This window comes from Oryctolagus cuniculus, chromosome 19 (genome assembly GCF_051225735.1).
Source record: "Oryctolagus cuniculus isolate XC-2025 breed Fujian yellow rabbit chromosome 19, ASM5122573v1, whole genome shotgun sequence".
Taxonomy (NCBI): Eukaryota; Metazoa; Chordata; class Mammalia; order Lagomorpha; family Leporidae; genus Oryctolagus; species Oryctolagus cuniculus.
The window spans coordinates 41942566-41965380 of NC_142885.1; the positions used below are offsets into that span (position 1 = coordinate 41942566).

Genomic DNA, 22815 nt, shown 5'->3' on the forward strand with positions numbered 1-22815 from the left:
TCCTGTGCCGTTCCTCCACGAAGAGGGGGAGCGACACTTCATTTTCAATTTATTTAAAAGGCAGACAGAGACAGAGATGCCCCAACCCACAGTTCACTTTCCCAAATGCCTGCAATAACCAGAGATGAGCCAGGCCAAAGCCAGCAGCCCAGAAGTCCACGTGGGTGGCAGGAACCCAAGCACTTGAGCCAGCACCTGCTATCTCCCAGGGTGCACAGTAACAGGAAGCTCAGATAGGAAGAAGAGCTGGGGCTAAGCCCAGGCACTCTGCTAGGGGATGCAGGAGGCCCATGTGACATCATCACCATGACGCCAAATGCCCACCCCCATAACTGTTCGTTAGAGAGACGGCTGGTGTCTTTAGCGGAGCTGGGCAGAGTGGATCCTGAGGTTATTGTCCATGAATTTCCAAACACAAATCCCAGATCAGGTCCCCTGGGGGCCACAGCGGGGACCCTGTCCTGGGGCTTTTTTTGCCTTGATGCGACCAAGGGCATCCAGAGGGGAAAAGTAGCTGCATCTGTCTCCCCTGTGTTGAGGGGAAGGTGTCGTCCCACACTGGCTTGACCTCGGTGAGAGCCAGGGAGTAGGGAAACCTCCGCGGGGGACAGGAGGTAGGTCCTCACTGGGCCACTTGGGGCTCTGACGTTGCATTTTCCTGAGCAATCTGTCCATTTGCTTCCTGCATCATTTCTTTGTACTGCCGTTTGAAGAAGCCGACCTAGGGGTGGGAGCGGGGGAGAGAAGCAGCAGCTCAGGGCATTAGGTGGAGGGGAGAGCAAGGAGCTGCTGGGTAGAGAGCCATGCAGGGCTCACCGCACGACACCAGGGACTTGTGCATGCTACATCACTTAGGCCCAGCCAAGACACAGTGAGCTGGGTGGCAGCAGTTTCACACTGACAAATTAAGCCCCAGAGTGGACCTGGCTAAGAAAGACTGGGAGGTGCTGTCACCATGCCAACCCAGCCTGCCCTTTGGTGTCACTGCCTGCCGGGGAGGGAACCTTCAGAGAGGTGGAGATGAAAGGGGGGAGTGAGACCTGTGGGTCACACAGGAAGGCACAAACTTGGGGACACTTGGGGGGAGGCATCGAAGGTGAGAGAGAGTTTCTCACACGAGGTGACCTAGTGAGAAAGTGCCCGGACCCCGCAGTGACCTCCCTCTCACACTTTAGACAGCGTGGGAACCGACGCTGGGGATGGGGAGAGGGCCACGCGCTCACCTTGTACAGGGTGGCTGAGATGAGAGCCAGCAGCAGCAGGCCGCCCACGCAGCTGCCCACCACCAGGGGGACGGGGTCGTGCTCCTCATACTCCTCCAGCACCGTCTCCACCTGCACGGGCATCAGGCCTTCTGCCCCCACTCCCTCCCAGCTCCCGCCTCCTCTCCCTCCTGCCCCTGCTCCAAGGGCTGCCAGGCAGAGATCCCTGAGCTCAGGGACAACCGTCCTGCCCAGAGACCTTCACCCCTCCTCCTCCTCCCTGCACCCTGGCAACCCCCACCCAGCATTAGCTATGCAGCACCAGGAGCCCTGGGGGCCTGGCCCGGCCTCCCACGCAGACCCTACCTGGGCTCTCATAAAGGGCTCCTCACCCGGAACTTGGGAGTACACGGCCCTGTTGAAGGTGATCTCGGCCACGCTCACCACCGACACCTTCTTTTGTGGCATCTGCAAGGGCGAGAGGAGCCGGGCGGTTGGCTCTGGGGGTGCTCAGAGTTCCAGAACTGTCCAGGCTGGAGCATGGCGCAGCCACAGCAGGTGCCGCCCGCGGGTGGGGGAGGGGCGCTGCCGCTGGGGCCTCCACACCTGGCTGACCCAGGCGAAGCTGAGGTTGCCCTTCAGGGTGAAGTGGAGCTCCTCCTGGATGCCGAAGGCGGGAATGTGGCAGCGGAACCTCAGGCAGTGCGCAATGCTGCAGTCCTAGGGACCAGGGAAGCAGCATTGGGACAGAGAAGGGTAAGTAGAGGCCACAGTGACCTGAGGGAAGCAGCTGTGAGTGGGACCCGGAGACTGAGTGCCGTGCCCCAGAGCCCCAGCCTCACCAGCACAGCACTTTTGTGAATGTGGGTCAGGAGCCCGGACTCTGGAGCAACTTTCTCCGAAGGGCACTGGACGGCCGGGTTCTGGGAGACACAGAGAGAACGGGGTACTCAGCTGGAACATGGAGGGCTTGGGGGAGGGGCGGGACACAGGGAACCAGGAACAGAGCACATGGAGAGGAGTCATGCTTGCCCCTGGGTACCTGGGGATGGGAGACCTCCACCTCCGTCCACACGCGTGCCCCATTCAGCTCCACTGGCACCCAGAAGGTGATGCTGACCGGTAGGTCCCTCTGTCCTAGGTTGTTGACCTGTACAGAGGGCAGTGAGGATGCAAGCCACACCCCTCCCAGATGCCCCAGCCCCCAGGTCTCCACCACGTGCCTGGTATCTGTGCTGGGCCGTGCCACTCCCCTCCTTCTCTGAGGCCGAGAAGTTCAGGTACTTGGTAGACTGCTCGTGGCTGGGGAGAGAAGAGGCGTGGGTGGGTCTGGGGTTCTGTGAGGAGGCTGAGACCATGAGCACGGTGGGTGAGGTGGTCAGCGGGACATGGGGTGGCCTGGTAGAGGCCTGTGGCTGAGCTGTGGTAAAGGACTGTTTAGGGAGCAGGGGTCTGGGCTTTGTGCAGAAGCTGCCTCCACTCAGGGGGCTGGGCAGGAGGTGCAGTAGGTCTGGGCTCTGTGGCTGCGGGTGTGGCTGGGCTGAGAGAACACACAGGCCTAGAGGTGGTACCCCCTGCAGGAGGCGTCAGAACCCCTGTGAGCAAGCCAGGAAACAGCTTAGATCCCACGCGTGGCTTGAGAACCTCAGATGGGCAGGTGCAAAGGAGAGGTGGGAAGAGAGCATCCAAGCAGGTGTGTTGCACAAGGGCGGGGGTCTATGTCTAGTTCAGACTTCACAAGCCAGAGGTGTGGCAAAATCTTCCTCGTAATGCATCGATGGAGGTGAGCCCTGCATGGGGCCAGCACACGGCAATGCTGGGAAGGTGTCCCTGTCGGGAACTGCATCTGCTCAGATGCTTAACTCGGCCTCTTCATGTCTAAGGCCTCGTCTAACTGCCTTAGGCAGCGCTGTAGGGCTCCTCCCTGACACCTGCAGCTGCTGGGACCTCTGTTCCTATCCTTCGCCAGGGGGACTGGGGAAAAGCCCCTCAGAGTGCAAGTCTGTTCCTTGCACTGCACAAATGCCAGGGGCACCTTTGAGAAGCACTGCTAGCCAAGTTCAAGGTTGTGGGCCTTCAGCAGCAAGTGAAGCCTTCCTTTACAGGAGGCCTTGTGTGCACGCGTGCGCGCGCACACACACACACACACACAGGGTGCAGAGCCACAGGGCAGCCCTGGCTGAGATCCTGGTTTCATTGAGGGTCATCTTGCTCCCCATGAAGGCTGCAAGAACCTCCAAGTCAGGAACACATCTCATACTGCCTAGGGAGCCCAAGAGAATGTGGGACTGTCAAGAAAGCCCTCTGAGACCTAGCACCTCTATTAATGTAGAATATAAAGGTGATGGTGATGATGGTGGTGGTGATGGTGGTGGTGTTGATGGTGGTGGTGGTGGTGGTCATGGTGATGGTCATGGTGGTGATGGTGATGGTGATGGTGGTGGTGGTGGTGGTGGTGACGGTGATGATGGTGATGGTGGTGGTGGTGACGGTGATGGTGATGGTCATGGTCATGGTGGTGATGGTGATGGTGATGGTGGTGGTGTTGATGGTGATGGTGATGGTGATGATGGTGATGGTGATGGTCATGGTGGTGATGGTGATGGTGATGGTGGTGGTGGTGGTGGTGACAGTGATGATGGTGATGATGGTGATGGTGGTGGTGGTGATGGCGACAGTGATGGTGGTGGTGGTGACGGTGATGGTGGTGGTCATGGTGGTGATGGTGATGGTGATGGTGGCAGTTGTGGTGGTGATGGTGATAATGATGATGGTAATAATGATGGTGATGATGGTAATGGTGATGGTGATGATAGTGATGTTTATGATGATGGTAATAGTGATGTGTTGGTGGTGATGGTGATGGTGGCAGTTGTGGTGGTGATGGTGATGATGATGATGGTAATAATGATGGTGATGATGGTAATGGTGATGGTGATGATAATGATGTGATGATGATAGCAATGGTGATGTGATGGTGGTGATGGTGATGGCAATGATGACAGTGATGGTAAAGGTGATGATGTCACAATTACTGGCCCACAGTAAGTGCTAGGTCAGTAAGCACTGCTAGTAGCAGTCCCCCCGGCCCAGGAAGGGCGGCTGCTGTGGTGTGGGTGTATAGGATGTCTCCTTAAACACACACAGTTTAATTGGCAAACCACAGGGTCACAGTGCTAAGAGGGTGATATCCAGAAATGAGGCCTTTGGAAAGTGATTGGGTGTGGGTGACGTTCTCCAGCGATGGAATCCCGGTGGCTTTGGAAGAGGAGCAGAGCCGGACACACAGACATGGATGGACATACGTGCTCCCTGGGGTGGCTGCACCCCCTCAGACTCTGCCAGAGAGGGCAGTCATTGCCCGGTGAAACCCTTACATCTGGCACCACCAGAACCGTGAGCCACAGCAGACTCTGCTAGCCTGCCTCGGGCATTTCATCACAGTAACGAGAAGTGGGCTCCCACCATAGAGATGTTCTGCTGTCTCAGACGTTCAACTGCTGCTGGGGTGGAAACCACGCCCCCATCAGGGGGATGGGGGAGAGCCCTTCTGGGGACCCACCTGCTGATCACGGTGTAGACGGCATACATGACCGGGAGCTCCAGCTGGAAGGTGCTCTTGCTGGTCCTGGGCGTGTTGTTCTCACTGGACAAGGAGGAGAGGCCCAATCACTGGGGGAGCTCCAAAGGGGGGGGGGTGAGGCTGGGAGTGAGGGCGTGCGCACCTGCTCACGTTGGCTGTCAGAAGCAGCCGGTCTCCCAGCTCAGCCTTAGGGGAGACGTCAAAGGTAGTCAAGAAGGTGATCTGAGGAAGAGGCAGGAACAGGTCACAGAGGAGCAAGGCAGGGCAGGGCGGAGGAGCAGGGGTACGGGGGAGCCAGGCTGACCTGGGTGCCCCCGCGGAAGATGAGGTGTTTGAGGCTGCAGCTGGTGCTCCGGGTGTCCTGGCTCCCGGAGGGGACGCTGTCACATGTCAGACGCAGGGGCTGCAGCTGCAGCTGGGTCTGGGCAAAGTCAGGTCAAAACAAAAAGGCAGGTGACAATGGGTGAATGTTCCAGAAACTCGCAAAGAAGTGATGCCATTTCCCAGGATCTACTTCAAGGTTGGGTTTGTTAAAAGATCTTCAGACACTGTCTTGCCAAGCTTCCTGCAAACGTAGAATCTAAAACTGTTACAGTTTTCCCTTTGTATTTATTGCTAAAGTGTTGTTTTTTTTGTTTTTGTTTTGTTTTGTTTTGTTTGTTTTTGGTTTTTTTTTTTTTTTTTTGGTGACAATGTTAACCATTTGAAAGCAGAGAGACTAGAAAATCAACCTCTGTGTATCCACTGCTCACCTGAGTGAGGTGCCAACATTCTTCTGTGGCTGCATTGAGCTGTCCTCCTTTTTCTGAACAATGTAAAGCACATTCCAAACATACACTGTTTCATCCATATCTATTTTGCTGTATATGCCCACTGATACGGTTATTTTATGACATAATCACAAGACCCAACAAGCCCCACCCACCAAAATGAACAACTCCCTAATATATCAGTCATGTTATTTTATCGCACATTTATTAAGTCAATATCCAGCCAAAGCTTGCCATGGTCTGGATATTGGTCTGGTGCCCCCTCAAAGGTCAATGATTAAAGCCTTGGCTTCTAGCGGTAGAAGCTTTGGGAGGTAGACCTTGGTGGGAGGTCCTTAGGTCATTGGGGGTGTGCCCCTAGAAGGAATTGTGGAGGGTGGATATTTGGTGCAGTGGTTAAAAATGCCAGTTGAAGCACCCATTTCCCATTGTTGGGTCCCTGCCTCCCACATGGGAGACCTGGACTGAGTCCCCAGTCCCTGGCTTCAGCCTGGCCTGACCCCACCTGTTGCAGGTATTTCAGGAAGAACCAGCCAACGGATGATCTCTCTCTCTCTCTCTCTCCCTCTCTCTCTGCCTTTCAAATAAATATAAATAAATAAATAAATAAATAATAAATAGGTTTTTTCAAAGAAGGCGTTGTGGGACCCCAGTCTGTCTCCAACTTCCCGTTGGGTGATGCAAACTCTTCCTTACACACACACACGCACACACACACACACACACACACCCCTCTGCTGTGAAGGAACCACAACCAGAAGGGCCTTTGCCAAAACTGACCGATGCAGGCACCATGAACTTGAACCTCCAAAAATGTGAGCAAAGTGCATCTTTTCTCCATCAGCTTTGCTGCCTCAGATATTGTAGCAACTCAAAGCTGACCAATGCAGGCCCACCCATTGCACTGTCGATGGCTGGGCAGTTGCCCCTGACACACGGGAGGTGGCCTTTCCTAGTGCGTTGTTCACACAGCAATCACAACAGGAGAATGCTCTCGCTGAGAATACTAGACTAAGAGAGATGGAGCAAAAACCACAACCAGGAAGACCGGCACTGTGGCGCAGGGGGCTGAGCAACTGACTGCAATACCAGCATCCCAAGGGGCGCTGGCTCGAGTCCTGGCTGCTCCTCTTCCAATCCAGCCCCCTGCTGATGTGGCTGGGAAAGCAGCAGAGGACGGTCCTGGTCCTTGGTCCCTGCACCCACATGGGAGACCCAGATAAAGCTCCTGGCTCCTTCAGCCTGGCCCACTCTTGGCCATTGCAGCCATTTGGAGAGTGAATTAGCAGATGGAAGACCTCTTTCTCCCTCTCCATCTCTCTCTCTCATTCTGCCTTTCAAATAAATAAAATAAATATTAAAACACACACACACATGCATATATACACAACCAGATGTAATCTGTGAAACCTGGTGCAGATAAACCAGGAGGTATTGAAAGTGTGGTCTAAATGCCAAGACATCATTCATTTCACCGGGTATGACAAGGACATCCCCACTCTCCAGGCCTGAAGAGGGAAATACATAGTGGTACAATGACCCAAAGTCTGGGGCTCATTCCAAAATACTTCAGTGGTGGTGCAAGGGACCACAGGTGAAAGAAATATGGCAAAGTGTGTTGAACTAATTCCTGCTTCTATCAATGTTTAAAAATTTTTCACCATAACATTTTTGTAAAAAGTCTATTTCTCCTTGGCTCCCTGTGATCCTGATTCTGTCTTCTAGAAAAAATGCTGGCAAACATCAGACCGTTCCCTATCTTTAGCTACAAATGCTTTTTGGATCACTGCTACTATACTCATTCATGTACTCACATACACGGCTGATTCACTCGACAACAGCAGAGTTGAGTAGCTACAGCAGACTCCGTACAAAGGACAAAGCTGAAACATTTGCAATCTATTTCTTTATAGAAAAAGGTTTGCCAAGCCATGAATCAGAGGAACTTACAAGTTCAACCCCTTCTACAGGACAATGTTTGAAAATATGTGAAGGCCAGGGTTGGCACGAAGGTTAGGGTGCAGCCCTGGATGCTGGCACCCCAGATCAGAGCACCAGTTAGAGTCCTGGCTGCTCTGCTTCCGATCCAGCTCCTTGCATGAGCCCCAGCGAGTAGCAGAAGAAGGCCCAAGTCCTTGGATCCCTGCTACCCACGTAGGAGACCCAGGTGGAGTTCCAGGATCCTGGCTTCAGCCTGCACCAGCCCCAGCCATTTCAGCCATTTGGAGAGTGAACCAGCAGATGGAAGATCTCTCTCTCTCTCTCTCTCACTCTGCCTTTCAAACATTTAAAATCCTTAAAAATAGATATGTGATAGGGCCAGCGCTGTGGTGCAGCGGATTAAAGTCCCAGCCTGTAGCACTGGCATCCCATATGGGTGCCGGTTCAAGTCCCGGCTGCTCCACTTCTGATCCAGCTCTCTGCTATGGTCTGGGAAAGCAGAAGATGGCCCAAGTCCTTGGGCCCCTGCACCCATGTGAGAGACCCAGAGGAAACTTCTGGCTCCTGGCTTCAGATCGGCTCAACTCTAGCCATTGCAGCCATTCGGGAGTGAACTAGTGGATGGAAGATCTCTCTCTCTCTCTCTCTCTCTCTCTCTCTCTCTCCCTCCCTCCCTCCCTCCCCCACCCCGTGTGTGTGTGTGTGTGTGTGTGTGTGTGTGTTTACCTCTCCCTTTAATTCTATCTGTCAAATAAATAAAATAAATTTTTAAAAAACAATAGATATATGAAAACTGAGATGTGTTTTCCTTTAAAAGAAGAATGCTCACATGCCATGGAGTACAAAGACCCCCAAGGCAAAGTCCCCTCTGTGTCCACACTCGTGACCTCCTAGGAACCCATCCCTGATAGCCAGTGTCCAGAAAATGCGATGCCCTGTGTTGAACTCTGCATGATCCACGCCCACCCTGCCAGCACCAGCCCAGATTCCTGACCTTGGAGAAGCAGCCAAGCAATGGCAGCCTGCCCCGAGCTCAGAAGCCAGCTCAGATCTGTGAGGATTCCCAGTCATGCTGCCGCTGCCTTCCCCAGAGCCGGTACCTGGGCCCCTGCCACGCGTCGGTAAGACAGCCCTGCCGGGTAGGAGAAGGTGACGGTGGTTCCGTAGGAGTCTTCGCCATCATTCCGCACAGTCACCTCCGCATTCAGCTCCAGGTTGTTCCCCACCACCAGGATCTTCAAGCTGGGGGTCCAGAGAGGAGTGGGGGAGGAAAGGATTCTGTGACTGAAGCTAGAAATGGCCTGGGGTGGGAGGTGGGAGACCTGGGTGGATCAAGGCCAAGGGGTCTCTGGTCCCAGGACACCAGGACCAGGCTAAGGGGTGCAGTCTCACCCCGAGAAGCCAAAGGAGATGGCAAGATCATCCTGGCAGATGTGGTCGGCTCCACAGTTCTTCTCAAAGGGGAGCTGAGAGAAAGTCCATGTTGGGTTTCTCTGTGACGTCCAGAGCCCACCCACCCCAGCACCCCCTCCTGGGAGAGACACCCGTGGCAGGACTCACAGAGGCCGTGAAATATGTCTGAGCATCCACGGCCAGCATCGGCCGGAGGTCTCCCAAGGAAGGGAGGGGCATGCCCACCAGGGAGAAGTTGAGACGCAAGGTGATAGGTGTCACCACGTCCTCCACACAGGCCTGCGGGACAGACAGGGAAGGGAGCGGCTGGATCCAGTCTCTACGTCAATACCGCTGGTCCTCGATCGGCGCCTCTGAGTAACCTGCCAAGCACAGCCTCCGCCCCAGCCCTCTCTCTTCACTCAGCGTCTTCTGCAGCTTCATTCCTGCAAAAGGCCCCCCAGACACCCCATCTCTTGTCTTTCCTGGTTTTATCTTCCATAACCACCATCTGACATCTATCATCTAGAAACTGGGTTTGGTCGCCCCCTTTTGGAGCTCCCTGAGCACAACAACCATTTGTTACCTGCTGTGTCCCCAGACCAGAGGACCGGCTGCATAAACCTGTGCCCAATGAGTCTGCTGTGTATCCTGCTTCCCGTGATGGATCGTTCTCTCCCTTTTTGATTCTATCAGTTAGTATTAGACACTAGTCTTGTTTGTGTGATCCCTTTGACTCTTAGACCTATCGGTGTGATCAATTGTGAACTGAAATTGATCACTTGGACTAGTGAGATGGTATTGGTACATGCCACCTTGATGGGATTGTATTGGAATCCCCTGGCACGTTTCTAACTCCACCATTTGGGGCAAGTCCGATTGAGCATGTCCCAAATTGTACATCTCCTCCCTCTCTTATTCCCACTCTTACATTTAACAGGTATCACTTTTCAGTTAAAATTTAAACACCTAAGAATAATTGTGTGTTAATTACAGAGTTCAACCAATAGTACTAGAACAAAACAAAAAAAAATACTAAAATGGATAAAGTATTACATTGTACATCAACAGTCAGGACAAGAGCTGATCAAGTCACTGAACGATCCATCATGGGAAGTGGGATACACAGCAGACTCATAGAATGGCAGATGTCCTAAATAGCACTCTGGCCTCAGAATCAGCCCTTAAGGCATTCGGATATGGCTGAAGAGCCCATGAGAGTATTTTAGGCATGGAAAGCCAAGACACTCTGGAAAAAAAAAAAAAAGGAAGACCTAAATGAAAGATCTCTGTGAGATCCCAGTGGAAAGAACGGGGCCATCAAAGAAGGAGGTACCTTTCTCTGAAGGGAGGAGAGAACTTCCACTTTGACTAAGACCCTGTCGGAATAAGATCGAAGTCAGCAAACTCAAAAGGCTTCCACAGCCTTGGCAAGTCATGACTAGAGCCTAGGGAGATTACTGACACCATAAACAAGAGTGTCAAATTGTTAAGTCAACAACAGGAGTCACTGTGTACTTACTCCTCATGTGGGATCTGTCCTTAATGTGTTGTCCAATGTGAAGTAATGCTGTAACTAGTACTGAAACAGTATTTTACACTTTGTGTTTCTGTGTGGGTGCAAACTGATGAAATCTTTACTTAATATATACTAAATCGATCTTCTGTATATAAAGATAATTGAAAATGAATCTTTTTTGTATTTTTTGACAGGCAGAGTGGACAGTGAGAGAGAGAGACAGAGAGAAAGGTCTTCCTTTGCCATTGGTTCACCCTCCAATGGCCGCCACGGCTGGCACGCTGTGGCTGGCACACCACGCTGATCTGATGGCAGGAGCCAGGTACTTCTCCTGGTCTCCCATGGGGTGCAGGGCCCAAGCACTTGGGCCATCCTCCACTGCACTCCCTGGCCACAGCAGAGAGCTGGCCTGGAACAGGGGCAACCGGGGCAGAATCCAGTACCCCGACCGGGACTAGAACCTGGTGTGCCAGCGCCACAAAGCGGAGGAGTAGCCTAGTGAGCCGCGGCGCCGCCCGAAAATGAATCTTGATGTGAATGGAATGGGAGAGGGAGCGGGAGATGGGAGGGGTGTGAGTGGGAGGGAAATTATGGGGAGGGGGAGCCATTGTAATCCATAAACTGTACTTTGGAAATTTATATTTACTAAATAAAAAAAATTTTTTTTAAAAATCTGTGCCCAATGAATGACTGAAAGGATCCCAGCTCAAAGCTCCCACGCTCTCCCAAGCAGCTACATCTTCCTGCCATCAGCTGTGCTGCCTCTTGCCCTGGCCGTTCACTGCATTCATTCATCCACTCACTAATTCAACCACAGTGCATTGAGCACATCCTGCACACCAGGGGCTGGGCTCATGCTGAACCCCAGGGACAACCAGGACACATCCTCTTCTTCCTACGCCCAGCCCCCTGCCTGCCCCCGAATGGTCTCCATCCATATCCAGTTCCACATAGCCCCTCACCGGGAGGAGCAGCGGCAGGGCTTCGCAGTACGGGTCCAAGCCAAGTTCTTGCTCTCGGCTCAGACTCCGGGTTTTTGTCTCCTTGAAGACGGCTCGGGGATTCAGGCGGCCAGGGTCAAGGGCAAGGTCAAAGGACACAGAGCTTCTGAGTTCACCTATGGGGCAAGCAAGGAAGAGCTTAGAAAAGCCAGGAATTCCCTTAGATGGGCCAGGGGCAAAGTAGGAGGCAGGAGTCCATGGCTGGGTGGCTGCACAAGTCAGGGCGTCCCAGGTGGGGAAGGGCAGACTCACCCAGCTGGTTCTTGGGACTTTCATAAACCTGAAGGCAGACGAAGGCGTCCCCCAGCGCCTGCAAAGAGGCCGCCGGCTCCCGACACTCAAACACAGACCTGGTGACCTCCGCAGGCGCGAAGCGCATGTCCACCCTCACCCTGAGAATAGGTCTGGTCCTGCAGGCAGAACCCAGAGCTGACCACAGGCCCCCGGAGCCAGGGAGCATCTCCTGCTCTGGGGTGGGGCAGGGTCCTAGTCTGGACCTGGGAATGTCCAATCTCACCTTAGCAGCAGCACCTGTCCCTGGGCCCCCACAGCCAGATCCATCAGGCCGTCTCGGGTGAGGTCCTGACCCCCGCTCAGCGCCTGACCGAAATACTGGAGCGTGGGGGAGAGCTGGGCACCCGCGATGCGCTGGGCAAAGAGAAGAAAGTGAGTCAGGTTGGGGGAGGCTGCTGTGTACCAGGTGTGGTTTGTCCTCTGTGTTAGAGGTGGCCGGCCCTTTAAGAGGCGGAGCCTGGTGGATTGCGGGGGCGTGGCTCCTCCACGGCCCCACAAGCTCCAGCCTTGATGCCAGCTGCCACAGTGTGACACAGCTGGTGAGCCCTTGTTAGAGCTAGCACCTTGCCGTTTGGACTTCTAGTCCGCAAAACTGTGGACTAAAGGACCCTCTCTTTACATAGGCCCAGCCTCAGATATTTTGTTACAGTAACTGAGCATGCAGGATCCCAGTGGATAGAGGGAATAAGTCAGGAATCAGTAAGAGGAACATGCAGGTAGGAAGGTGAGTGACAGAAAGAGGGGCTGGCAGTGGAAAAGCCCCACCAATAAGCCTAAAAAGGAGAGGTGGGGTAGGGGAAGTGACAGACGCTAGGCCTTGTGTCCCCCAGGTGCCTGCAGGTGTACAGAGCCAGGCATTAGTGGTCAGATAATGTAAAGAAAGGGAGCGGCCAGGTGGCTCTGAGAAAGGTTTTGGGGAAGCAGAGAGGAGGCTGTTCAGTGACAGGGACAGTGACCAGGCCTCACCTGGCTGTGGGTGGGACTCATGTCCAGCCCCGGGGCTCCATGAAACAGGTAGATAGCGCCCTGGTTCTCCTGCTCCCCTGGGGCCCCGATGGCCACATCTGCCAGCTGGTCCCCGTTCACGTCCCCCAGCACGGTCAGAGCCGCCCCGAAGCGGCCCCAGGGGTGGCCCTGCTCCCCGCGGAGAACACGCTCACATCGCCACGGAGCCTGCTGCTGAAGAAAACCAGCATCAAGACTGCACCCAGGCAACCCCTCCTCCCCGCACCCAGCCCCACCCAGCCCCGGGTCCATCAGCCACTCACCCCCCGGGGCAAGGGACACACGGACACCCGGCCCCCTCGCGTCTGCTCATAGTAATGGGGGGCCCCGATGAGGACCAGATCGGTGCTGCCGTCTCTGTCCACGTCCACGGAGCAGAGGGAGCTCCCGAAGTAGGAGCCGATCTGGAGGGCAAAGGCTGCGGTCATCCACCTGCCCCTGCCACAGGCATCCCCCCACCCCCTGCCCAGGCACCCTCCGCCCCTCGCCTTCTCCCTCTTCACCCCTGGTCCACTCTGGCTGCGTCCACACCCACCTGGGTCCCTGTGACTTCAGCTCTCATCTCCCAGTGCGTGGACATCTGGGTGAAGAGGACGACCTTCCCTGTGTGCTCGTAGCGAGGCGCCCCCAGGACCAGGCTCTGCACCCCCTTCCAAAGCACCAGCTGGCTGGAGTAGCCTGAGGGGTGGGGTTCAGCACGGGGCTGCCCTCCCCTCCCCTCCTCTCCCCTCCTCTTCCCTCCCCTCCCAGCCCAGCCCCACCCCACCCCAAGCCTCAGCTCCCACCTGTCCCCACCCCCACCCCTTCCTCACCCAGGTAGGAGTCCCTCATGTCCACGTTCTGCTGAGACATGTTGATGAAGGTGGGGCTCCCGCCGGGGGGGTACAGGAAAGCACCCCCGGACCAATCGAAGCTGCCCACAGCCCCCAGCACCGGTCCTTCCTGGGAGGGAGGATTCCGATGCTGAGCGGGCCTGGGCGGGAGCCAGCCTCAGCCAAAGCAGCGCCCGCCCCAACCCACTCACCCATTTGACACCCCCTCCCCTCCCTCCTGTCCCACCCCAAGGGGCCCCACGCACAGGCGTGAGCACGGCGCTGAAGCCCTCCTGGGACATCTCCAGCTCAAAGGCGCTGCTCTTCATGGTCTCTGTCCCTGCATGGAAGCAGGTGCTTAGGTTTGCAGGGGGAGAGACAGGCAAGGCCACCCCACAGCTTATGAGAACTCACAGTGAGAGACCAGCCCCTGCAGGGGGTTGGTGACTGTAACAGGGGTGTGTGGGCTCAAATAGGCAAAGAACTGATGGAGTTCTTTTTTTAAAGATTCATTCATTCATCTGAAAGGCAGATCGATAGAGAGGGAGGGAGAGACAGACAGAGATCAAGCGTCTATTGGTTCACTCCCTCAAATGCCCATAATGGCTGGGGCTGGGCCAGGTCAAAGCCATAGGTAGCAGGCACCTAAGTACTTGGGCCATTACTTGCAGCCTTCTAAGGTGTGCATTAGTGGGAAGCTGGCTTGGAAGTGGAGGAAGGACTTGACCCCAGGCATTCTGAGGTGGGGATGTGCATGTCCCCAGCAATGGTTTAACCCACTGGGCCACAGCACCTGTCCCCTGTGGATTTCTGAGCAGCGTCTCCATCCCTGACTTACCCTCGATGGCAAAGATCTTCTCCTTCAGCCGGCCTTGGATATCTCTCAAAGCATCAAAGTTCTCCACTCTAAATACGTGTTCGTGGGCGGGCTCCGATGCAATGTCATGTAGTTCCCTTAGGGAAGAGACGACTTGGAAAGCCAATCCCACCTGTTCCAGTGAAATAATCAACTGAATATGCCTCACGTGTGCTGGGTGCGCATGTCTTCCAGGAGCCCTGCAGGATCACTGTCAAAACACCCAGTGGACAGACAAAAAAAAAAAAAAAAAAAAAAAAAGACAGCATCGAGAAGGGAAAAGGATCTTGGGTGCCTGGACTGAGAAACAGTCTTGATTCCAAAGACAGCAGGAGCTGAGAGAGCTGAGGTTCTACCCTCAAAAGGGGAGCTGCTTTGAGAGGAAGCCAGGGCAGGCACCCCGAGTCCTACCCCGATTGCGTAGCGAATTATGCCCGCTGCCTCAGCCTTGGGGATGACGTCCTCATAACCCAGGGGGTCATCTAGTTTCTGGCCATCAGTGATGACAATAAGGATCTTGGTGGCATCTTTGCGGGCCCCAGTGGAGGCATGGAACAGCTGGTCTCTATCAAAGAAAGAAGAGCATCCAGAGGCCTGCAAGCAGCACTGTACCCACCCCTGACATGTGTGTGACATGAGGGGGTGCACCTGCCCCTGGGAGACCCCAGCCTGGCAAGGGGGCCCTGAGACTGGATTCCAATCCTAGCCTGACCCTTTCTTGGGAAGACAGATGAGACCCAAATAAAGATCTGGATGCTCTGGGAAAGCCCCTGGAGAAGCCAGGACTCACACGACCCTCAGGATGGCTGTTGCTGTGTGGGTGGTCCCCATCAGCTGATACACACGATCCAACAGCTGCAGAGGATTTGTGCTGGAGACGAAGTCGTTGAAGGTGAAGTGTGTTTGGAATTCGTTGGAGAATTGCATCAGGGAGAACTAGGAGAACCACATGGGGGCTGGGGGCTGAGGCTGCCTCTCCAGGGCCCCCATTCCTCTCCCCACCCAGCCAGCCACCCCCCGAGGCCACACCTGGGTGCTGGGTCTGGGGAACTGGCTCATCACAGCCTTCACGAAGTTCTTCATGGTGGCAAAATTGGAGAAGGAGATGCTGCCAGAGCCATCGATCAGGAATACAATGTCCTGCTCCAGCTTGGGACACTCTGTGGAAGAGGTTGGCACTGTCCCCTAAGAGACAACCCCAGAACCTAGGACCTCGGCTTTGTGGCCCCAAGAACTCATTATGCCAATACCCAGCCCCAAAGAATGGCAATCAGAGTCTGCCTGCACCCTGCTTCCTCTCCTTGTCAGGAGCAGACCTCCCTAACCCATCAGTCCCCTAAAGTGTTGTAAAAAGTCCACAACAGTGGGGATGGGGTGCCAGTGCAGTGGTGTAGTAGATAAAGCCACTGCGTGCAGTGCTGGCATCCCATATGGGCACCGGTTCAAGTCCCAACTGCTCCACTTCTGATCCCGCTCTCTGCTATGGCCTGGAAAAAGCAGTAGAAGATGGCCCAAGTCCTTGGGCTCCTGCACCTGCACCAGAAGAAGCTCCTGGCTCCTGGCTTCAGATCAGCTCAGCTCCGGCCATTGCAGCCATCTGGGGAGTGAGCCAGCAGATGGAAGACACCTCTCTCTCTCTCTCGCTCTCTCGCTCTCTCGCTCTGTCTCCATGCAGCCAGCCTGGCTCATAAAACAGTGAAAGTTCCTCTAGTCCAGGTGGAAAGAAGCTGAGGGCCCCTCTCCTTCTTGTCCAGATCCCCACTCCCGCAACACCCTAGCATCCAGCAAGGAAAGGAGCCTGCACCAGCCCCTGGCCACTGTATGTTCATGCTGATTGGCACTAAACTCTACTTTCATTAAATGTGTGTACTTTTGTAAAGTTTTATTCATTTACTTTTATTTAAGAGGCAGAGAGGGATAAAGGGAGAGAAGGGGGGGAGAGAGATTTCCAACTTCTGGTGCACTCCCCAAATGTCTGGGCAAGCTGGCCCTCCCATGTGGGTGGTAGGTACCTCCCAAAATGCACATTAGCAGGAAGCTGGACTATGGAGCAGAGCTGGGGGCAGAACCTAGGTGCTTGCATGTAGGATGTGGGTGTCCCAAGTGACTTCTCAGTCACCGAACCAAATGCCCACCCCAAATGTTTTGTGTGTCATCTCTGGCAACAGCCACATACTCGCCCTATTCTGTTCGCCTAAATACAAGCCGCACTCCTCTTCGGGGAAAAAAGCAGAATCTGTAGAGGAAGGCCTTCCGGTTCAAGAGAGGGGAGCCCCCTTCCCTCCTGCCTCCCAGCTGCGCTGTCCACCCCACAGGGAGAGTGGTGTCCTAGGTGTTCCAATGGCTGTCCAGTCACTCGGGTGGAGTCTAGACACAAGAAGGTGCCTGGAGGGGGCCCCCTCACAGGCCAAATGCCAGTCTCCCCAGGGTGACTGTGAAAGAGAGTGACCTCGGGGCCGGTGCTGTGGTGTAGCGGGTAAAGCTGCTGCCTGTGGGGCTGGTATCTCTTGTGGATACCAGTTCAAGTCCCAGCTGTTCCACTTCCGATCCAGCTCTCTGCTATGGCCTGGGAAAGCAGTAGAAGATGGCCCAAGTCCTGGCTCCTGGCTTCAGATTGGCATAGCTCTGGCCATTGTGGCCAATTGGGGAGTGAACCATCAGATGGAAGACCTCTCTCTCTCTCTCTGCCTCTCCTCTTTCTGTAGCTCTGACTTTCAAATAAAATAAATCTTTAAAAAAAAAAAAAAAGAAGAAAGCTCACTATCTCTCTTCCTCCTCTTGCATAGCCATCAGCCCAGGGAAGCCAGGCCCTGCGTCTCAACCTGCAAATGCACTCATATGCACATATGCACACACATGTATCCATGTGTACATTCACAGATCCATATACACATGGGTGCACACATATTACTCATAGCCATGTGCACACACACACAGCTCACATATCCACATGCACACAGCCATATACACATATGGGCACACACATATGTATACATGCATGCACACACATGTGTGCATGCACACGCTACTGAGTTCACCCTCACACACCAACTGGTGAACTCCCAGGATGACGGCGACGCAGCTGGCATCAGGCAGCCCTCGCTTCCTGTCAGGAACTGTGCTAAACCCTGGCCAGGATCAGTCTATGCTACTTTCAGTGCTGGGTGTGTTACCATCCTCATCTGACAGAAGAAGAAACCGAAGCTCAGGAGCAGAAGGTCCCAGGCAGGGTCACAGAGCGGGACAGTGGCGGGGCTGCGTGTGACCGCAGGTGGTGGCTCTGCAGCAGGCGGTGGAGCCGCCGCACCACCCAGTAACAGTCCCAGATCCTCCCTTTCCTATTCCACCTGGCCCCCAAGATACCCCAGACTGGGAGTCTGCGGGTCCTCAAGGGACCTGGTGACCCCAACACTCACCTTGCAGGGCAGTCGGGAACATCCTGGGCTGCTGGGAGGTTTGGTCCAGCAGGAAGCAGAACCCGGTCAAGTGCATGTTCTCCCTGCATGCATGCTGCACGGTAGGGCCACAGGCCTGGGGACAGAGGGAGCTCTATCGAGGGGCTGCCCCTGCTCCCTCCCAAACCAGCGCCCCCACCCTCCACAAGGCTCCCAGCCCTAGAAGCTCCACCACTCCGCCACATCAGACCCTTCCGTGAACCAGGACAACTCACCAGCAGCTGGGAGGGGCTGGTGGAGGCTGCCAAAGACAGGCCCAGGGACATGTTCACAGCCTCGGGGGGGACTGGGGGGACAGGTAAGCACATGGTCACCCTCAAGGGGATGAAAGGCTGGGCAGGGGTCCCCAGGGAGACACAGAGGTCTGACAGGCCAAGAGACACCTGGGGTCATGGGAAGGGGGGGCTTCCTTAGGGTATCTGGGGGACTCTGCAGACAGAACAGAGGCTGGGGAACAGACCCCTGCACCCCCAGAACTCAGGAATGCCAGGTAAGTCCAGGTGTGCGCACAGGTGGGTCCCAGCCCTGGGCCAGGGCAGGTGCAGGGCTCACCCTGCAGCTGGATGGGCACGCATAAGCCTGATCCGTAGTCACACTGGTAGAGGCCGCCTGTTTGGTTGGGAGCTGTTATCTCCTGGGGGGCTCCGACCACCACCCTGGAGGGGGAGGGGACAAGAGAACATTGCAGTCACAGTGAGCACGGCAAGAGCCCAACCACTGCTCCAGTGAGTTTGCTTTACCTCTCAGCCTCAGTTTCCACATCTGTGAAATGGAATTCCATGCCAATTTAAATTCCCATTGGAAGGATTTTGTGTCTGTTTCGTTCTCTGATGTATGCAGAGCCCCAAGACATGTAATAGATACTTAATGTTTGTTGAATGACTGTTCAATGGTTCCTACCTCATAACACTTGGCACTGTACCTGGTACTCAGTATGTGCTCCGTAAGTGCTGGCTGTGTCAAAACAGGGCCCTCTCTCCATGTAACTACTCAAAACCCTGGGGAAACTTAAACATCTGACAGTAAATAGCAACAGAGGAGGCAGGTGGTGGGAAGGGCCAGGGCCACGTGTGGAGAGAGGAGCTGATGAGAACCACTGATTGATCATCACCGGAGCCTCACCAGGAGCTGGCGTACTGGGCCACGCTGTGTCCAAAGCCAGTGCTGGGCATGCGAAAGGTGGTCAGCTTCTCTGTGTCCAAGTTGAAGCAGAAAGCAGAAGCCAGGGCTAGGAGGAGGGCGGGAAGAGAGCTTGGGCATCTTCTCCTCTCTGGCCCCATTCCCCCTACCTCTGCTCCATCCATCTCCCAGGCCTCCTCTGCCCGCCCCTCTTTCACATGGCACAGGGATGGCCCTTCACCCATCACCCCGGAAAGTTTCAATTCTGCATTTCCACAAAGCGGCACCCAAATTCGCAAAGAGCACTGCCCCACCCCTGCCCCTGGGGCTCCTCTGGGGGTTAGTCGAGGAAAACATGGGGGGGGGGGCCCTGGGACTCACTCTGCTTGCTTTAGAAATCTGCAGATGGTCTAGGCCACCAACATCTCCTCCAGCATCCCCTGAATTCTGCACCCCCCCCACCAAAAGGATTCTTCAATATCCCCTCCCTCCACAAACTCCAGATCCCAGCTCCCCTAGCGGCTGAGACTCACTCCCCATTAGGACTCTGATCACCCGCAGCCAGAACCCCTCGGATGAAACCCTGGTTCACTTGGTCCTGGATCCCTCACCTCCCCACCACACACACACACACACACACACACTCACACAGTGTCCCTTCCCCAGGGACCTAGGCTCACCTACAGACAGGAGCAAGGCTGTCCTGGCCCCACTCATGACTGGAAGGTCCAAGGTGACGCTCCTGTCTCCTGGACAGCAAGAGCAGCAACTGGACCAAGGTACGGAAGAAGCAAGAGAGCAGTGGAGAGTGGTCAGGTGGTCCAAGGCAAGGAGGGAAGTGGGCAGGGTGACTCAGAGGAGGAGGGCGGGGACTGCGACTGAAATGGGCAGAAGAGGGGGCCAGGGAAGCCTGCACAATCCCAGTCCACGGTCTCTGCCCAGTGCTTCCCTGGCCTTGCCCTTGCTTGAGTGGATGCCAGTCCCCTACCTGGCCTTGAACTCCTTCCCAATGCCCTTCTTGTAGTGGCAAAAGGTTCCCCTTGACCTTGAAGTCCCACTCAGCATGGGGAGGAGAAGCAGGCAGATACCAGCCTCTCTCAGGATCCCCATGGCAACCCTGGTGGGCACCCCGACTCCTGACCTGTGCCCTAGAATTAGGCATCTGGTTTGAGGAGGAGCACAGAGTGTGAATTCATTCATTCACTCAAGCAGTTGGGTCACTTGTTCCGTTCTCTACCACGCCTGATGTGCGGCTCAGCATGTCAAGCCTTCTGCTGGGCGAGGAGCAGGCAACCATCAGATTGCAGCTGTGGGGCCAGTGGAGGAGGCAAGGCAAGGGTGAACAGCAGAGAGTGGCCAGAAGAGGGGAAGTCTGGAGACCACAGGTGCCTTCTGTTGGTGCTGGTGTGTTCTGGGGAGGCTTCCCGAGGGAGGTGGCCCTGGCCTGATCCTTGTTGGTAACCAAAGACAGGGGACTCCTGGGCACTGTGTTTCAGAAGGGGAAACAGCTGTGGCTGTGCCATGAGACCCGAGGGTCTGCTTGTGGAGTGGGTGATGGGCCATGACGGGAGGTGGGAGGGGTGGGGGGGAGGGATGAGGTCAGGGCTGTGGCGGGGAGGGGAAGGGGAAGCAGGCGGCGGAAACCCCCCTAAGCCGTGGTAGTTCTGATTCAAGGAATGGGTGACAACTGAGAGCTGCATAGCGTCCTTGTGGGAAGCTGGGAGCCAAGTGGCTGCAGACACAGGTATCAGGAGGGAGAGGCTAGCAGCCTGCTGACTGTCCCTGAAAGCGGATGGCAGTGGTCCCTGAGCCAGAGAGCCCTGGAGGGGAGGGAAGGGACTTAAGCGTGGAAGACTTTGAGTTTTCTTTTTGTTCTGTTTCAAAAAATGTGATTAATTTTATTTTATTTCTTTGAGCCATCTAGAGGCAGACAGATGAGATCTCCCATCCACTGGTCATTCCACAAATGCCTGCAATAGCCAGGGTTGGACCAAGACAGGAGCTAGGAGCCAGGAGCTCAGTCTGAGTCTCCCATGCAGGTGGCAGGGACCCAACTACTTGAGCTATCACCTGCTGCCTCCCAGCGGTACCTGTTGGCAGGAAGCTGGAATCAGGAGTGAAGCCACACTCTAACCAGGCACTCAGATATAAGACACAGGCTGAACTGTTACATCAAATGCTCACTCACCCACCCCTATGAGGGGCCAGCGCTGTGGCATAGTGAGTAATGCCACCACCTGCAGTGTCAGCATCCCATATGGGTGCCAGTTCGAGTCCCAGCTGCTCCACTTCCAGTCCAGTTCTCTGCTATGGCCTGGGAAAGCAGTAGAAGATGGTCCAGGTCCTTGGGCCCCTGCACCCATGTGGGAGACCCGGAAGAAGCTCCTGGCTTCTGGCTTTGGATCAGTGCAGGTCCAGCTGTCGTGGCCATTTGGGGGGATGAACCAGCAGATGGAACATATCTCTCTCCTTCTCTCTCTCTCTCTCTCTCTCTCTGCCTCTGCCTCTCTGTAACTCTGCCTTTCAAATAAATAAACCTTAAAAAAATTGATTGATTGGCCGGCACCGTGGCTCACTAGGCTAATCCTCCACCTTGCGGCGCTGGCACTCCGGGTTCTAGTCCTGGTCGGGGTGCCGGATTCTGTCCCGGTTGCCCCTATTCCAGGCCAGCTCTCTGCTGTGGCCAGGGAGTGCAGTGGAGGATGGCCCAAGTGCTTGGGCCCTGCACCCCATGGGAGACCAGGATAAGTACCTGGCTCCTGCCATTGGATCAGCACGGTGCGCCAGCCGCAGCGTGCGGGCCGCGGCGGCCATTGGAGGGTGAACCAACGGCAAAGGAAGACCTTTCTCTCTGTCTCTCTCTCTCTCTCTCTCACTGTCCACTTTGCGTGTCAAAAAAAAAAAATTGATTGATTGATGCAAAAGTCAGAACAAGAAAGAGCTCTTCTACCCACTGGTCTACTCCCCAAATGCCCACAGCACCTAGGATTGGGCCAGGTTGAAACCAGGAGCCAGGATATTCCATCTGGGTTTGCCATATGTATGGCCGGAGTCCAAGCATTTGGACCATCTTCCAGTGCCTTCCCAGGTGCATTAGCAAGGAAGCCGAATGGGAAGTGGAATAGCCAGGACTGGCACCGATGCTCCGACGTGGGATGCCAGCCCCACAAGTGAGGGTTTAACCTGCTGTGCTAAACACCAACCCCCAACCTTGGTTTTGAAAAAGGCAGAGGGCAGCGTTTAGGGGTGTGGACTATTCCAACTTCTCTGAGCCTTAGTTTCAGCATCTGCAGAATGGGGGTGATAACGGAAAGACGCGTGGTGTGGAATGCTTCCAACAGCAAGTGAGGGCTTCTTTCGGGGTGTTATCATGGCGGCTACGATAGTGGGTAGCCGGGCCCTGAGAGGGGTCCAGGAGGCGGTGTGCAGGAGGCAGGTGGATGTAGGGGGTCTGCGTCTACATGGAAGAGTCTGGGGGTTGGAGCTCTCAGCAGAGGGGCTGGGTGAGGTCCAGTGGAGAGGGAGAAGAAAAATGGGCCCAAGGCGGGTCTTAGGGAAGCCCCGAGGCGGGCAGCGGGGTAGGCGCCCGGGGAAACTGAGCGGGAGCCTTGAGGCAGTGGGAGGGGGCACGCAGGGCGTCCAGGGACACGCACGGCAGGAAGCCCAGGAGCCGGGGAGCCAGGCCGTTCTGTCCTGCGTGGGCCCAGGAGGGGTGCCGCAGAAACCTCCCCCACCCCGGGAGAGGCCCTGAGGAGGCGAGGGCGGCCCGACGGAGGAGGTGGGAAGCGGGCTTCCGAGAAGGAAGCGGGACAGAAACCCCGCCAAGAGAAAGGGGAAGTGGTCACCGTAAAAACCGAACCGCAAGT

The 22815-nt window shown here is 55.4% G+C and overlaps 1 protein-coding gene across 7 annotated transcripts; it reads right to left on the reverse strand.

Moving 5' to 3' along the window:
- Window positions 1-19757, reverse strand: LOC100351616 (integrin alpha-X). Of its 7 annotated transcripts, XM_089321139.1 has the most exons (31): window positions 19630-19718; window positions 19331-19396; window positions 18953-19058; window positions 18383-18486; window positions 18046-18116; window positions 17792-17906; window positions 15405-15535; window positions 15166-15311; window positions 14787-14940; window positions 14358-14508; window positions 13786-13859; window positions 13520-13649; window positions 13243-13385; window positions 12971-13111; window positions 12669-12881; window positions 11926-12056; window positions 11661-11818; window positions 11370-11524; window positions 9057-9188; window positions 8889-8962; window positions 8597-8738; window positions 5090-5206; window positions 4928-5007; window positions 4765-4848; window positions 2426-2504; window positions 2245-2352; window positions 2045-2125; window positions 1809-1922; window positions 1569-1670; window positions 1224-1334; window positions 1-721 (listed from the first exon to the last, which is right to left on the reverse strand). In XM_089321139.1, the coding sequence occupies exons 3-31, from the start codon at window positions 19000-19002 to the stop codon at window positions 623-625; spliced, it is 3390 nt and encodes a 1129-aa protein (XP_089177265.1). In that variant the 5' UTR covers window positions 19003-19058; window positions 19331-19396; window positions 19630-19718; the 3' UTR covers window positions 1-622. The 7 variants fall into 7 exon arrangements, with proteins under 7 accessions (XP_089177265.1, XP_051690912.3, XP_089177264.1 ...); XM_051834952.3 differs by lacking the exon at window positions 19331-19396 and having other exon boundaries at window positions 12669-12878; window positions 19630-19757; XM_089321138.1 differs by lacking the exon at window positions 19331-19396 and having other exon boundaries at window positions 19630-19757.
- Window positions 19758-22815: the final 3058 nt, after the last annotated feature.

Bases quoted from the DNA above. Each gene is read 5' to 3' on its own strand.
- LOC100351616 (XM_089321138.1), bottom strand. From the start codon at position 19,666: ATGAGTGGGGCCAGGACAGCCTTGCTCCTGTCTGTAG. The intron at 5,008-5,089 runs GTCAGCCTGGCT...CCTCTTCCTCAG, and splicing joins TCTTCCGCGGGGGCACCCAG to ATCACCTTCTTGACTACCTT. The intron at 722-1,223 runs GTGAGCGCGTGG...TCCCACCCCTAG, and splicing joins TCTCAGCCACCCTGTACAAG to GTCGGCTTCTTCAAACGGCA.